At 49.7% G+C, this 12,500-nt stretch overlaps 1 protein-coding gene across 1 annotated transcript in view; it reads left to right on the top strand.

Annotated features, from left to right (window-relative positions):
- LOC113811782 (E3 ubiquitin-protein ligase SMURF2) overlaps nt 1-12,500 on the top strand; it is an 89,932-nt gene that overhangs the window by 21,238 nt on the left and 56,194 nt on the right. Inside the window, 1 exon segment of the mRNA XM_027363611.2 lies at nt 5,884-5,922. Coding sequence (XP_027219412.2) covers nt 5,884-5,922 — 39 coding nt within the window.

Here is a 12,500-nt window from a genome sequence, read left to right as displayed (position 1 = left end):
GGGTCTCATGTCGGTTCACAGTTGTAGATCATCTGTGTCAGGGTTTTCTTGGCTCCTTTTATTTTCTGCTGGGTCTTGGGGACGCGGCGAAAAGATGCCCCCTTGACAGTTCATTTAGTTCTTCAAAGGGAGTTTATCGCGGGAGGGGTGGGCATCGTGGACAGCTAAATATATCGTGTTATGATCAGCTCTAATGACACTCATTTGTGTTGTTGCTCCGTGACTGCCCCGCGCGACTCCAGCTCTTGTTATCCGGCGTATTAGCGTCGAGACCTGTGAATGGGGTTCGGGCAGGTGTCGCAGGTCGTCTAAGTGGCCGAGTAATTCACCTTAACACCCGCTTTGTTATTCTAATCCTCGCCCATCGCTCGTCGGCCGCCGAGCCACGCCTGCTGGCCGCCGTCTTCCCTCTCCTCCTCCTCCACCACCATCTTCCCTCTCCTCCTCCTTCTCCTACTCCTCCACCACCATCTTCCCTCTCCTCCTCCTCCACCACCATCTTCCCTATCCTCCTTTACCACCACCTTCCCTCTCCTTCTTTACCACCATCTTCCCTCTCTTCCTCCTGTACTTCCACCACCTCCACTACCACATCCTCCAGCTCTTCCACTTCCACCCCCACCACTTCCACCTCCATCACCACCACCTCCACCACCTCTTCCACCCCCACCACCTCCATCTCTATTTACACCACCTCCAAGTCTCCCTCCTCCTCCTCCTCCTTTTTATTCTTCTCCTTCTCCTCCTCCTTTTCCTCCTCATCATTCTTCTCCTCCTCCTCCTCCTCCTCCTCCTCCTCCTTCTTTATCCTCTTTTTCTTCTTCTCATTCTCCTCCTTCTTCTCCTCTTCCTCCTCCTCCTTCTTTTCTTCTTTTTCTTCTCCTCCGTCTTCTTTTTTCTCCTCCTCCTCCTTCTCCTCCTCCTCCTCCACCACACTCCTCCTCCTCCTCCTCCTCCTCCTCCACCACCACATCTGTGAAATAGTCCTCGTATATCATCGTTTCTGCTCCATCCAATATCTGTAAGTCGGTTCTTGGCCCACGTGTGCTTCGCTGGACCAACATACTCTGGCGGTGCTTCATCTGCGGACCACTCGCGCTGTTGCGCATTGTTCGCAGCTGTACCAAGTTCCTTGGTCCTCTGCAGCTGTGTCATGTTCCTTGGTCCTCTGCAGCTGTGTCATGTTCCTTGGTCCTCGTAGTTGTGCCATGTTCCTTGGTCCTCTGCAGCTGTGCCATGTTCCGTGGTCCTCTGCAGCTGTGCCATGTTCCTTGGTCCTCTGCAGCTGTGCCATGTTCCGTGGTCCTCTGCAGCTGTGCCATGTTCCTTGGTCCTCTGCAGCTGTGCCATGTTCCGTGGTCCTCTGCAGCTGTGCCATGTTCCGTGGTCCTCTGCAGTGTAATCGCCTCGATCCGCCACAGGCCGATAACTATGAGCCCACGATCTGTAGATGTATGGTAGAAAGGAGATAAGTATAAGGAGCTTTCTTGCCATAGCTTGGGTCCCCGACGTCACTGCTTTCGTGCTGTGACGACTGACATTACCCCTACCTATTCCAATCACTTCGCAAATAGCTTTTTACAGACGGTAATGAGGAGACGATGGATAAATTGAAGGTCGGGTGGAGTAGCTCCCCCCTCCCCCTCCTTTCTCCTCCTCCCGTCCCTCCCTCACGCCAGACGCGAAAACCTTTGATTCTCTTGTTTGCGGCCTCTGGCTCCTCCGCCCCCTCCGCCCCCTCCCTCCATAACCACCCCTTCCCTTTGTCTGAGCCTCAGTGTTGTTGTCTCACATTCCTCGGGAAATGACCAACGGCGCTACATGTTGTGAAGATCGGGGGTGTAGGCGGGGGTGTGGGTTGTAACGGGGGCGTGTTGGTAGGAGGGTGTGTGTGGGGGGGGGGTGCGAAGGGATGATTAGACTGATCATAGGAGCGAGGGTGGCGAATTGGGGGATACAATAGAGAGGGCGCTGTGCAGACGCAGGAGGAACCGGGGGAAGTACGGAAGGAGCGAGGGAGATCGTTGCCACCAGCTGGGAGGGAACTGGTTTGGACGGGCGAGCACGGGGCCAGTATTACAGTCTGCTTTGATTGTTTATAATACGCATCTCATTCGTGGCGATCCGATGCTTTATCTTCCGCGATGATTGCGTGGTCGCGGAGCAAGGCCATGGCGTAGTCGGGATGTGTTGTGGTGACCGATGGTGGTGTAGTGTATCCGCCATCCGACACCACCATAGCCTAGTGACAGGGCAGCGCAGGGCATCTACGGGTATCGAATCGAGCGCGCCCCTTGTCCTGCACGTAGGACGCCGGCTGCTCGCTGCCATGGGCCGATTTCTTTGGTCGCGGTGCTATGTCGGCCGTGCGCGATGTGTCACGACAGCTGGACAAGCCAACAGGCGGGTATTGAAAAGAGGGTCAGATTACGAACATCGGGAGACAGACAGGCATACAGACGGCCGAACCGTGTAGGCCACGAGTACACATACATAGAGCTAGTCAGTCAGACAGTGAGGAGCTAAAACAGACAGACAGTCAAGGAGACAGACTCATTGGCAGACACAGTTAAGTGCAACGATCCACGAGGGAGACGTATAGATAAGTATTGATTCGTGAAAATAATGATGGAAAATTTATTGCGCTGATTAGAGGTGCCGGAGGGACAGTAAATCTCGACGGGGCGACACGAATGGCGGAGATACGCGGCCGTTCGTTTTGTTGCTTCGACCAGGCTGCTGCGGGTGGGTGCGCCGTTTCAGGGGAAGGCAGTACTTGGTCCGGCCAGCCACAGTGGCAGTGGAGAGGAGGGACGGGGCGCCAAGGTCAGGCTATTCGACCCAAGCATTATTACCTGACTGATTTGGTCGCACTGCCAGTAGCGTTGTACTTGCAGCATTTCAGATAGCTCTCCGCGAGTGGTTTTAAGTTGGCCGCGCTATTTTGTGCAATCTATTGGCAACATAACGGAGAGTGTACCGAATCAGAAGGCGGGTTCCTGTGAAGTTCAGTTGTGCCAGATCAAAGTGCAAGATCAGAGTTCAAGGATAGTCTTACATTAGGCTGGGGAGTGAACAGTTGATCGGGTGAGCGGGTGAAGACGAAGCATACACCGTTATAGTAGACCAGATAACATACAGCGGCGTAGTTGTAGAGGGGGCAATATAACAAACTCTCACACAGCCAAGTTTTGAGTTGTTTGTTTTCGCAGCTCCTAATCTTCACTCTTATCCGTGGCATTTCTGGGCGAATGCGTCCGTCGCGGCCGGCACCTCAAGACCTTCATTGTCGTGTCAATATTTTATGGTGTCAGAGAGTTCAAAAGTAATTCAGATCCGCCTGTACGGTCCGCCACGCTGCCCCTCGGCGCCCCGACCAAAGACCGCGGTCAGAAAATAAGCGAAACTTTTTACGAAGGTTAATGTGGTGTAGGCGTGTCAACATGTTGTGGTTGGGAGTGTTGGCGGTGCAGCGCTTGTGTCAAGTACAGTTCGTGGCGGCCCCAAGGACACTGTTAATGGCAGTCTCGACGCTGTTATACCAAAGCAGCGCCTGGTGTCCCTCTTCCAAGGATAGGGATGGGCAGAGCGGGCCGTCGCTGGGGCAAGGGGTATTAACGCAGACACGCACTTTCGCGCATACATGTACACGTACCATTCACTCATTCGTTCACACATTCATACACTGCCTTCACTCCCACTCACTCACTCACTATTTTACATATACATTCACTCCCATTCACTCATTCATTGTCACTCACTCACTCACTATTTTACAAATTAATTCACTCCCATTCATTCATTCACTCGCTGCCACAGTCACTCTTCCATTCATTCACTTTCTCTCGTTCATTCATTCATACATTCATTCATTCAATCATTCATTCACTCACTCACTCATTCACTCACCTTTCACACACATCAAATTCTCTTTCACACACACACTACACTACACATGGAGCACTCCATATAACATCCACACCCACGCTTGGCATCGCATACAACACATTCTTGGATGCGCCAAATTGTCCGTTGTCTTCATCAGTAGTATATCTATTTTATATATCTATCTGTCCATGGTTTTGTGCCTCGCTGCCCGAGGCGAATCGGGCGCTCGAAGGGCAAGTTCCTTTGTTTCGTGTTCATCTTGGTTTTGTGTTCGTGTTCATCCTTGGTTCGTGTTCATCTTGTTTCGTGTTCATCTTGTTTCGTGTTCATCTTGTTTCGTGTTCGTTCTTGATTCGCGTTCATCCTTGGTTCACGTTCTGCTTTGTATCGTGTTCATCTTTGTTTCGTATGCGTTCTTGTTTCATTTTTATCCTTGTTTCGTGTTCATCCGTGCTTCGTGGCCATCTTTGTTTCGTGTTCGTTCTTCTTCGTGTTCATCCTTGTTGCGTGTTCATCTTGTTTCGTGGTTATTTTTGTCTCGAGTTTTCATCTTTGCTTCGTGTTCATCTTTGCTTCCTGTTCATCTTTGTTTTGTATTCACTCTTGTTTCATTTTTATCCTTGTTTCGTGTTCATCTTTGTTTCATATTCGTTCTTGTTTCATTTTTATCCTTGTTTCGTGTTCATCCGTGCTTTGTGATCATCTTTGTTTCGTGTTCATCTTTGTGTTATATTCATCCTTGTTTCGTTTTCATCTCTGCTTTGTGTTATATTCATCCTTGTTTCGTATTCGTTCTTGTTTCGTATTCATCCCGGCCGCGGCATTTCCGTAGCCAGCCGGTTATGTCTCTTTGTAACTTCACAATTTTGGGTCAGGCTTTCCGCTTATATCATCCTACTCTTGCATTTCGGTATTGTTCTTTGACAAATCAGTGACATTTAGGTAATTTATTTGTGGGGATGGCTGTTAGTCTTGTGTTTTTATGTTTCTTTTTTTGGAGTTTGACTGTCTGTCTGCCTGCCTGCCTGCCTCTCTCTTTCTCTCTCTCTCTCTCTCTCTCTCTCTCTCTCTCTCTCTCTCTCTCTCTCTCTCTCTCTCTCTCTCTCTCTCTCTCTCTCTCTCTCTCTCTCTCTCTCTCTCTCTCCCCCTCCCTCCCTCCCTCCCTCCCTCCCTCCCTCCCTCCCTCCCTCCCTCATCATCTCCCTTTTCATTCCCATTCTCTCCCCCTCACCCTCTCCCTTTCTCACTTCGTCCGTTATCCCCCTTTCCTCCCTTTCATCCCTCGATATCTCCCTCCCTCTCGCTCCCCTCCCTCTTAATTCATCCCTTTTCTCTTTCTTGTGCCCCTTCCCTCTCCGTCCTTCCATTTCTCTCTTTCTCTTATGAATTGTTTTTTCCCTTTAGATCTCTCTTTCCAGTGGTCTCTCCCCAGTCTCCTCGCCTTTGTTTCCTCTCCGACGCCTCCGCACTCCAAATCGACCGTCTCGCAGCGTATTGATTTATGCACATACATACGTGAAGCGCGTGGCGGCATTATTTCCCCGTAAGTCAATCCTGGGTACACGGCGCCTCGTCTCGCGTGTGTGTTCCCAGGTTCGTCGGGCTTCCTGTCGCGAGTCTCTTTATCTGTTTCTGTTTTCTCGCGCGATGTGGTTGTCCGCTCGGTGTTCTGTGCGTCGTCTTTCTAGCCCTTTCTCTTCCCCCTTTCGCTCTCCCGATTTTCACCTTTGTTGGACGTCGGTGTTCCTTTGGTGGAAGTTGGTAGGCCCGACGTTCCCTTCCCCGAGGCCCTCCCCGTCCCCCGTCCACACCCCGGTGAGAGCCCCACCCCCTTTGCTTCGACTTGCCGGCTCGTCTGGCGCCTGTCTGTCCCCACGCCCTTCCTCCCCCCCTCCCTTCCTCCTTGCACGGTAGGCCTAACGTTTACACGCTCTTGAAAGCGATCGAATGTGGTGAGGAACGTAACTAATGCTGTTGTTTTTTCTTCTTTTCCAGTTCTGTGCGCGAAAAACCTGTCCAAGAAGGATTTTTTCCGTAAGTATCAAGCTGGAGCGGTTCGCCGACTTCATCCTCCGGGGATCTGGCGATAACGATAGCCAGGGCGACTCTGGATTAATGCTATGCGTGATTGGTTCACATCCAAGTGTTTCCACAGGGAGTAGGTCAGGGGAGTACTTTTTAGATTAAGCGAAGATGCTAGGCAAGTGATATCGGCTGGCAGCACAAATGAGAGAATCGGTGAGGGTCAGAGGTAACGGTCGAGCGAAAGAGAAGAGAGGGAGACAGGCGGGATGTAGAATGAAGTTGAGTAAGAAGTGAGTAAGAGGTGAGTGAGTGAGTAAGAAGTGTTTCTTGTCGGGGAATATGTATTGGCGGATGCTTTGCAGGAATAAAGTATGGAAACTCTTGAGCTTCACGAAAGGTATGCACGAGTACGAGAGGCTGATGAGAACTAATGGTAGATGAAAGATGTGAAAGTGAAGCGTGAACGTTGGGAATGTGTTTTTACAACCGTCCGAGAGCGAGGTAGCAGCATAATATACAGGATGTGTTGGCGAGTTTTGTTAGATGGATTCGGATAAGGACAGAGCAGCGGTTGGGTGCGCGAGTCAGAGTTGGCGTTGAGAGGCACATGGAAATGAACATCAAGTAGCGGAGGTTACGAGGAGAGGAATGCCTAGGGAACGGAGTGCACGAGCAGAGTGAGCAAAGTTACTTTCTACAATTTGTCTGATATTCCCACTTGGCATCGAACAAGTTTACCACCGCCTTGGCTGCCGCACCAGCAGTACCTGTCACTACCAATCTCGCTAGTACCAGCACGGCCACATGCGCCGCTGCAAAAATTGCGCGACCCTGACTGCTAGTACCAGCTCGGCAGCTGCACCCACCAGTGGCTGCCCACTGTAGCCACCCATCTGTGTTGTAGCATCCTGTTAATTATCGGTTGTGCAGCGAGCGCGGGTGAGCCACAATACCCGGCTCTTCCCTCTCGCCTGCACAGTGCGAATGGCTCATTCATCTCGCCGAGCCAGGACGGCCGTGCGCTAGGCGTGCGCCCGCTGTTGGTGATGTGGGGAACGGCGTCGTCAGGTATCTTGATGGATCTTGATAAATTTTAAGAGATAAGTAATGGTGGATAATAGAGTCCCCCATGTCCGAGGCGGCCGTTCCTCTTCCCTGTGTGCTTGTCGTAAAGATTTTTTCTGTCCGGCCATTGCCGAGGCAAGTATCGAGTTGCGAGAAGGCGAACCGGCACCAGGGCCCATGGCCGCCGTGCCTTCATCACCTGCAATCTTCACTTAATGGCCAGGGAGGGCTGGGCGTGTTGCTAATTAGATTCCTTATTTATATGTGAATAGCCGAGGCTGTTGACCTGCCTCCCATCTTTCCAGGTGTTTAAGAGAGGACCGGTGCGTCATTCATTCGCCTGATTACACATCCTCGGGCCGTTGCAAGACACCTCCTTGCCCCCTTCCCCGCGCCCCAAAGGCCGAGGGTGAGGGAAGAGCCAGCAATTGTAATAAAGAAGGAGACTGAGAAAACCCGAGGAGAGGAGAGGAGTCTTTAATATTTGAATGTGTTTGTTTAGCCGCCGAGCCTCCAGGACACCTCGTTCGGGAGGGTGGCAGCCTCTTGCTGCGTCTGGCCGAGCGCTCTGACGAGAAGCAGTCATTCCGGCGCTCGCAACCCAAGGGAAATCCGCCGCGGAGATCATTTTTTTCTTCTGGAGTAAATATTCTCCTGCTTCAGAGAGCGCGAAGGCCTTTAATAAGAGACAGGGTTCTCGCGGAATGGGGTGGCCGGGGATACGGCGTCGGAGCCTCTTCCCCGACACCCTCCGGCCGCATCTGCAGGCTGTTGACTCGTTCCGTGCGCAGCGCTATTGCATCTTGCAACCTGTGCTTAACTGGCACGGACTCCACCGATCTCCATTTCTTTCCCACAGTGCCCGGTGCAGCGAGGTCTCCCCCGCGCCCACGCCACACGCATTCCATTATGTATACTGTGATTTTTTTTAACGGTGTGTGAGGCTGGCCGAGGCACGCTTCCATTAGCTTTTTCCTTCCTCGGACCGCGCTTTTAATGGCCCGATTCAGCCATACGAAGTTACAAAGTTGCACGCTTCTTTTTTTCTTTTTTTTCATCGCGGAATGTAGATCACGTTTTCTTATCCGATTGATCGATAAGATAGTGATTATCGGGCGAAAAGGCTCGAGGGAAGGAGTTGACTGAGGCGGGAGTGTGATATTTTGCCCTCGACGCTGAAGGTCGTGGCTGGGAGGGAAAGTCGGCTCACGCGGCGACGGCGAAGGAGGGAGGAAGAGGATGCAGGAATATTGACTTTCTCTCGCTTTTCTCGCGTTCCCTGTCGGTTTCCATTTTCCTTATTACGTTTCTCTGTCTTCTCTCTTTTCGCCTCTCTTTCTTTCTCTCTCTTTCTCTCTCTTTCTCTCTCTTTCTCTCTCTCTCTCTCTCTCTCTCTCTCTCTCTCTCTCTCTCTCTCTCTCTCTCTCTCTCTCTCTCTCTCTCTCTCTCTCTCTCTCTCTCTCTCTTATTCTTTGTATCTCTTTCTTTCATCTTCATTTCTTCTTCTTCTTCTTCTTCTTCTTCTTCTTCTTTATCTTCTTCTTCTTCTTCTTCTCCTCCTTGATTCTTCTTCTTCTACTTCTCCTCCTCCTTCTCCTTCTTCTTCTCCTCCTCCTCCTCCTCCTTCTTCTACTTCTTCCCCTTCTACTTCTTCTTCTTCCTCCTCCTTCTCCTCTTCCTCCTCCTTCTCCTCTTCCTCCTCCTCTTTCTCTTCTTTTTCCTCCTCTTCATCCTCCTCCTCTTCTTCTTCTTCCTCCTCCTCCTCCTCCTCCTCCTCCTCCTCCTCCTCCTCCTCCTCCTCCTCTGCCTCTTTCCCCCCCCCCCACCCCCCGGAGCGAGCGCCCAGCCGGGTCACTTCCTCCTCATCGTGCCCTGATCCGTAAACAATGCGCTCGGGCAGGCGGGCACTGAAGGAAAACTCTGCCCGACCGCCGCGCCGCCGCCACTCAGCCGCCGCCGCCGCCGCCGCCGCCGCCGCCTCCCCTCCCCACCCGCAGCCGCCTCGTCACGACGGGTTATCCGCCGCCGCCGCTGAAACAACCGGCCGCGACGTGATCTTGTAATGGCGTTTAAAAGCCCGCGCCGGGCGTTGGAGGTGCTTCGTCACTGCAGCGCCATTTAGCCGTGCTTCCCTGACCCACATCCCATACGGGGCTCCCGCCTCCGTCACCGCTTCGCTTCGCAGAGGAGGAGGTGGAGGACGAAGGGGAAGAGAAGGGGAGAGGAGGGGAGAGGAGGGGAGGGAAGGGGAGGGGAGGGGAGGGAAGGGAAGGGAAGGGAAGGGAAGGGAAGGGAAGGGAAGGGAAGGGAAGGGAAGGGAAGGGGAGGGAAGGGGAGGAGGAGGGGAGGGGAGGGGAGGGGAGGGGGGAGGGAAGAGATCGTATGAGCGTGACAGGAGAGGGGAAAAGAGGAGAGGGGAGGAGAGGAGAAGAGAGGAGAAGGGGAAGGGAGAAAGGAGAAGGTGGTCCCTCAGGCTCGGATTTGCAGCACCCAAACAGCTGGTTATATATACACGGTTGTTTCACGTTTTATCCTCCGTCGCTTTATGTTGCTAGCTTTCACAATCTCCTCAGCCTGAAGTCACTGAGGACGGGCAAGACACGGACCAGGGTACGGACTTTTTTTTCTTTCTTTTCCTATTATATTTCTCTTTTTTATCATATCTTCTTTCTTTGTTTATTTTATTTTCTTTTTTTGTATTTTTTATTTTGATTACATTTATCTTTTTAATCATTTCTTTTTATTATTATTGATATTTATTTTTATTTCTATTAAATTTTTCATTTTTATGATTTTCTTTTTTTTTCATTTTTATGATTGTCTTTTTTTTTTCTTTTCTTTATCTATTTTTTTTCTTTTTCTTTTTTTTACTTCTATTGCATTTCTCTCTTTTTTTATCATTTCTCTTTTTCTCTCTCTCGCTTTGTTTATTTTTATTCTTACTATCATTTCTCTTTTTTCTCTCTCTTTCGCTTTGTTTATTTTTATTCTTACTATCATTTCTCCCTTTTCTCTCTCTTTGTTTATTTTTTATTTATTATTTTTATATATTTATTTATTTATTTATTTATTTATTTATTACATCGCGAGCAGCCAGGGGTCTTGGTGACGTTATCCCGAGACAAGTGGGAAGGATAAGGAGGTGCCGCCATGATTATCGCCTCCTGATGATAGCACGAGGAGGCTATTTGTCCTTGGCTGGGACGCTGAGCCGGGGGTGGGGGTGGGGGTGCGTGTGGTGATGGAGCTAAGGGGGGAGAGTGGGGGGTAAGGGGTGGGAGTTGGGGGTAAGGGGTGGGGGAGAGTGGGGGTAAGGGGTGGGAGTGGGGGTAAAGGGGGGGTTGGTGGGTGCGGGGGGGTAGGTAGAAGGGGGGTTGCTACGGGACTGTTTTTCCTGTCTCTGTTTTTCTTTGTTTTCATTTTTTTTTTAATTTTTATTTTTCTCTTGCCTTTTCTTTCTCTTTTTTCTCTTGCTGTTTCTTTCTCTTTTACTCTTGCTTTTTCTTTCTCTTTTCTCTTTCTCCTTTTTTCTTTCTCCTGTTCTTTTTCTCCTCTTTTTATTTCTATATCTCTGTATCTTTCTTTCTCTCTCTCTCTCTCTCTCTCTCTCTCTCTCTCTCTCTCTCTCTCTCTCTCTCTCTCTCTCTCTCTCTCTCTCTCTCTCTCTCACTCTCTCTCTCATATATACGTCTGTCTGTCTATCTATCTATCTATCTATCTATATATATATATATATATATATATATATATATATATATATATATGTGTGTGTGTGTGTGTGTGTGTGTGTGTGTGTGTGTGTGTGTGTGTGTATTATCTAATTGTCAGTGTTTCGGTTTCAGTATCTGTCTCTCAGTATCTCTCTCTGTATCTCTTTCTGTCTTTCTTCCTTTCTTTCACAACATAAACAGGCATAGTAACAGAGATATAGCCCTACGGGCAGGCATAAACATACAGACCCAGGTATAGACATAGACATAGAGACATAGGCACAGAAATACAGACACAGGCACAGACACAGTCACATACCTACATACAAACACAGGCACATACCTACATACAGACACAAGCACAGGCATACAGGCACAGTTGTAGATAGGCAGATAGGTACAAATAGAGAGACTCAGGCACAGACTAACAGATAGACACAGGCACAAACAGGTACAGGCTCAGACATACATATATACATACAAACAGACAGACACAGGTACAGACAGGGAGACACAGGAACAGACAGGCAGGCAGACTTACAGACTCTGGAACAGACAGTCGGTCAGATAGACAGTTAGATAGACAGTCAGATATGCAGACAGGCAGACACAGACACACACTGGTAGATAAACACACGCAGACAGACGGAGTCAGGCCGGCAGACACAGGCAGATAGACACACGCAAACAGACAGAGACAGAATATTATGTTTCTCAGTGAGGCAAAGTTACAAAGACAACCTGGCGTTATTGAGAAATGCTGATACTTTCACGTGTTTGTTTACAAAGGTTTTGTGCTTCCACTGAAGTGGTTGACAAACAATATAGGGATGAATTCATTAGTATTTACCCGTTCAAAAATGTGCCCTTGTACGCACATGGCTGCACGGATATCGCACCCGCCAGGCACCCAGCTGAGAAGTGGACGATGCCCTTGACAGTTATTTCGCAGCATTGTCAGCATTACGTACGCGCTAGAAATATGCAGTCGGTGTTTTTTTCCACGCGAGGGGACGACAAGCGACGCGTGCACGAGAAGGCCAGGCACTCGGAAGGTCCTCTGAGGGACTCTGGTGCCACCCTCTCCGTGGCCAGGCGGGTCACGGTGCCATTCGGTTGAGCGTTCGTTGTATGCATGTAGAATAAGCGTAATAGTAGGGAAAAAGTAATAGTAATGTGAATATAAAGTAGATAAGAAAGTAGTGCTCACATTCTTCTCCTTCTCCTAATTTTCCTTCTCCTTTTCTTCTTCTCCTTCTTCTTTTCTTCTTCTCCTTCTCTTCCTACTTGTTTTCCTTCTTTCTCCTCCTCCTCTTCCTACTTGTTTTCCTTCTTTCTCCTGCTCCTCTTCCTCTCCTTTCCTCTGTCTACTACTCCTGCTCCCGTTGTCTTATCCCATGCTTCGGCGATGCCTCAGAGCAGGGGACCGAATTATGTTTTGAATTGCGGGAGTGGGCGGGGGCTGGAGCGGGGGTGGGGTGGGGTGGGTGGGTGGTCGTGTGAGCTCTCATGCGTCAGCGGTAAATCGGTGGTATGATTTTCTCTGCGCTCGGCATTCTCACGGTCTCGACCTCAGCGCTGCATTCAAGGCGGGCGCTGACAAAGTCTCGCAACGAACGCAAAAGTGTATGCGTCAGTGGTCATCGCAGTATGGTGGTGGTTGTACTTGTAGCTGGAGCTGTAGCATTAGTAATAATATTAATTGTAGTTATTATTATTATTTTTTGTATTAGGAGTTGTATAGAAGTAATTGTAGTAGTAGTATAGTAATAGTATATTTGTAATAACCTGGTTATAAATAAATGAATATAA

The sequence above is a fragment of the Penaeus vannamei genome, chromosome 9 (genome assembly GCF_042767895.1).
Source record: "Penaeus vannamei isolate JL-2024 chromosome 9, ASM4276789v1, whole genome shotgun sequence".
In the NCBI taxonomy this organism is placed as follows: Eukaryota; Metazoa; Arthropoda; class Malacostraca; order Decapoda; family Penaeidae; genus Penaeus; species Penaeus vannamei.
The sequence above is the reverse complement of the archived record's forward strand: the minus strand, read 5'-3'. Positions and strand labels throughout refer to the sequence as shown.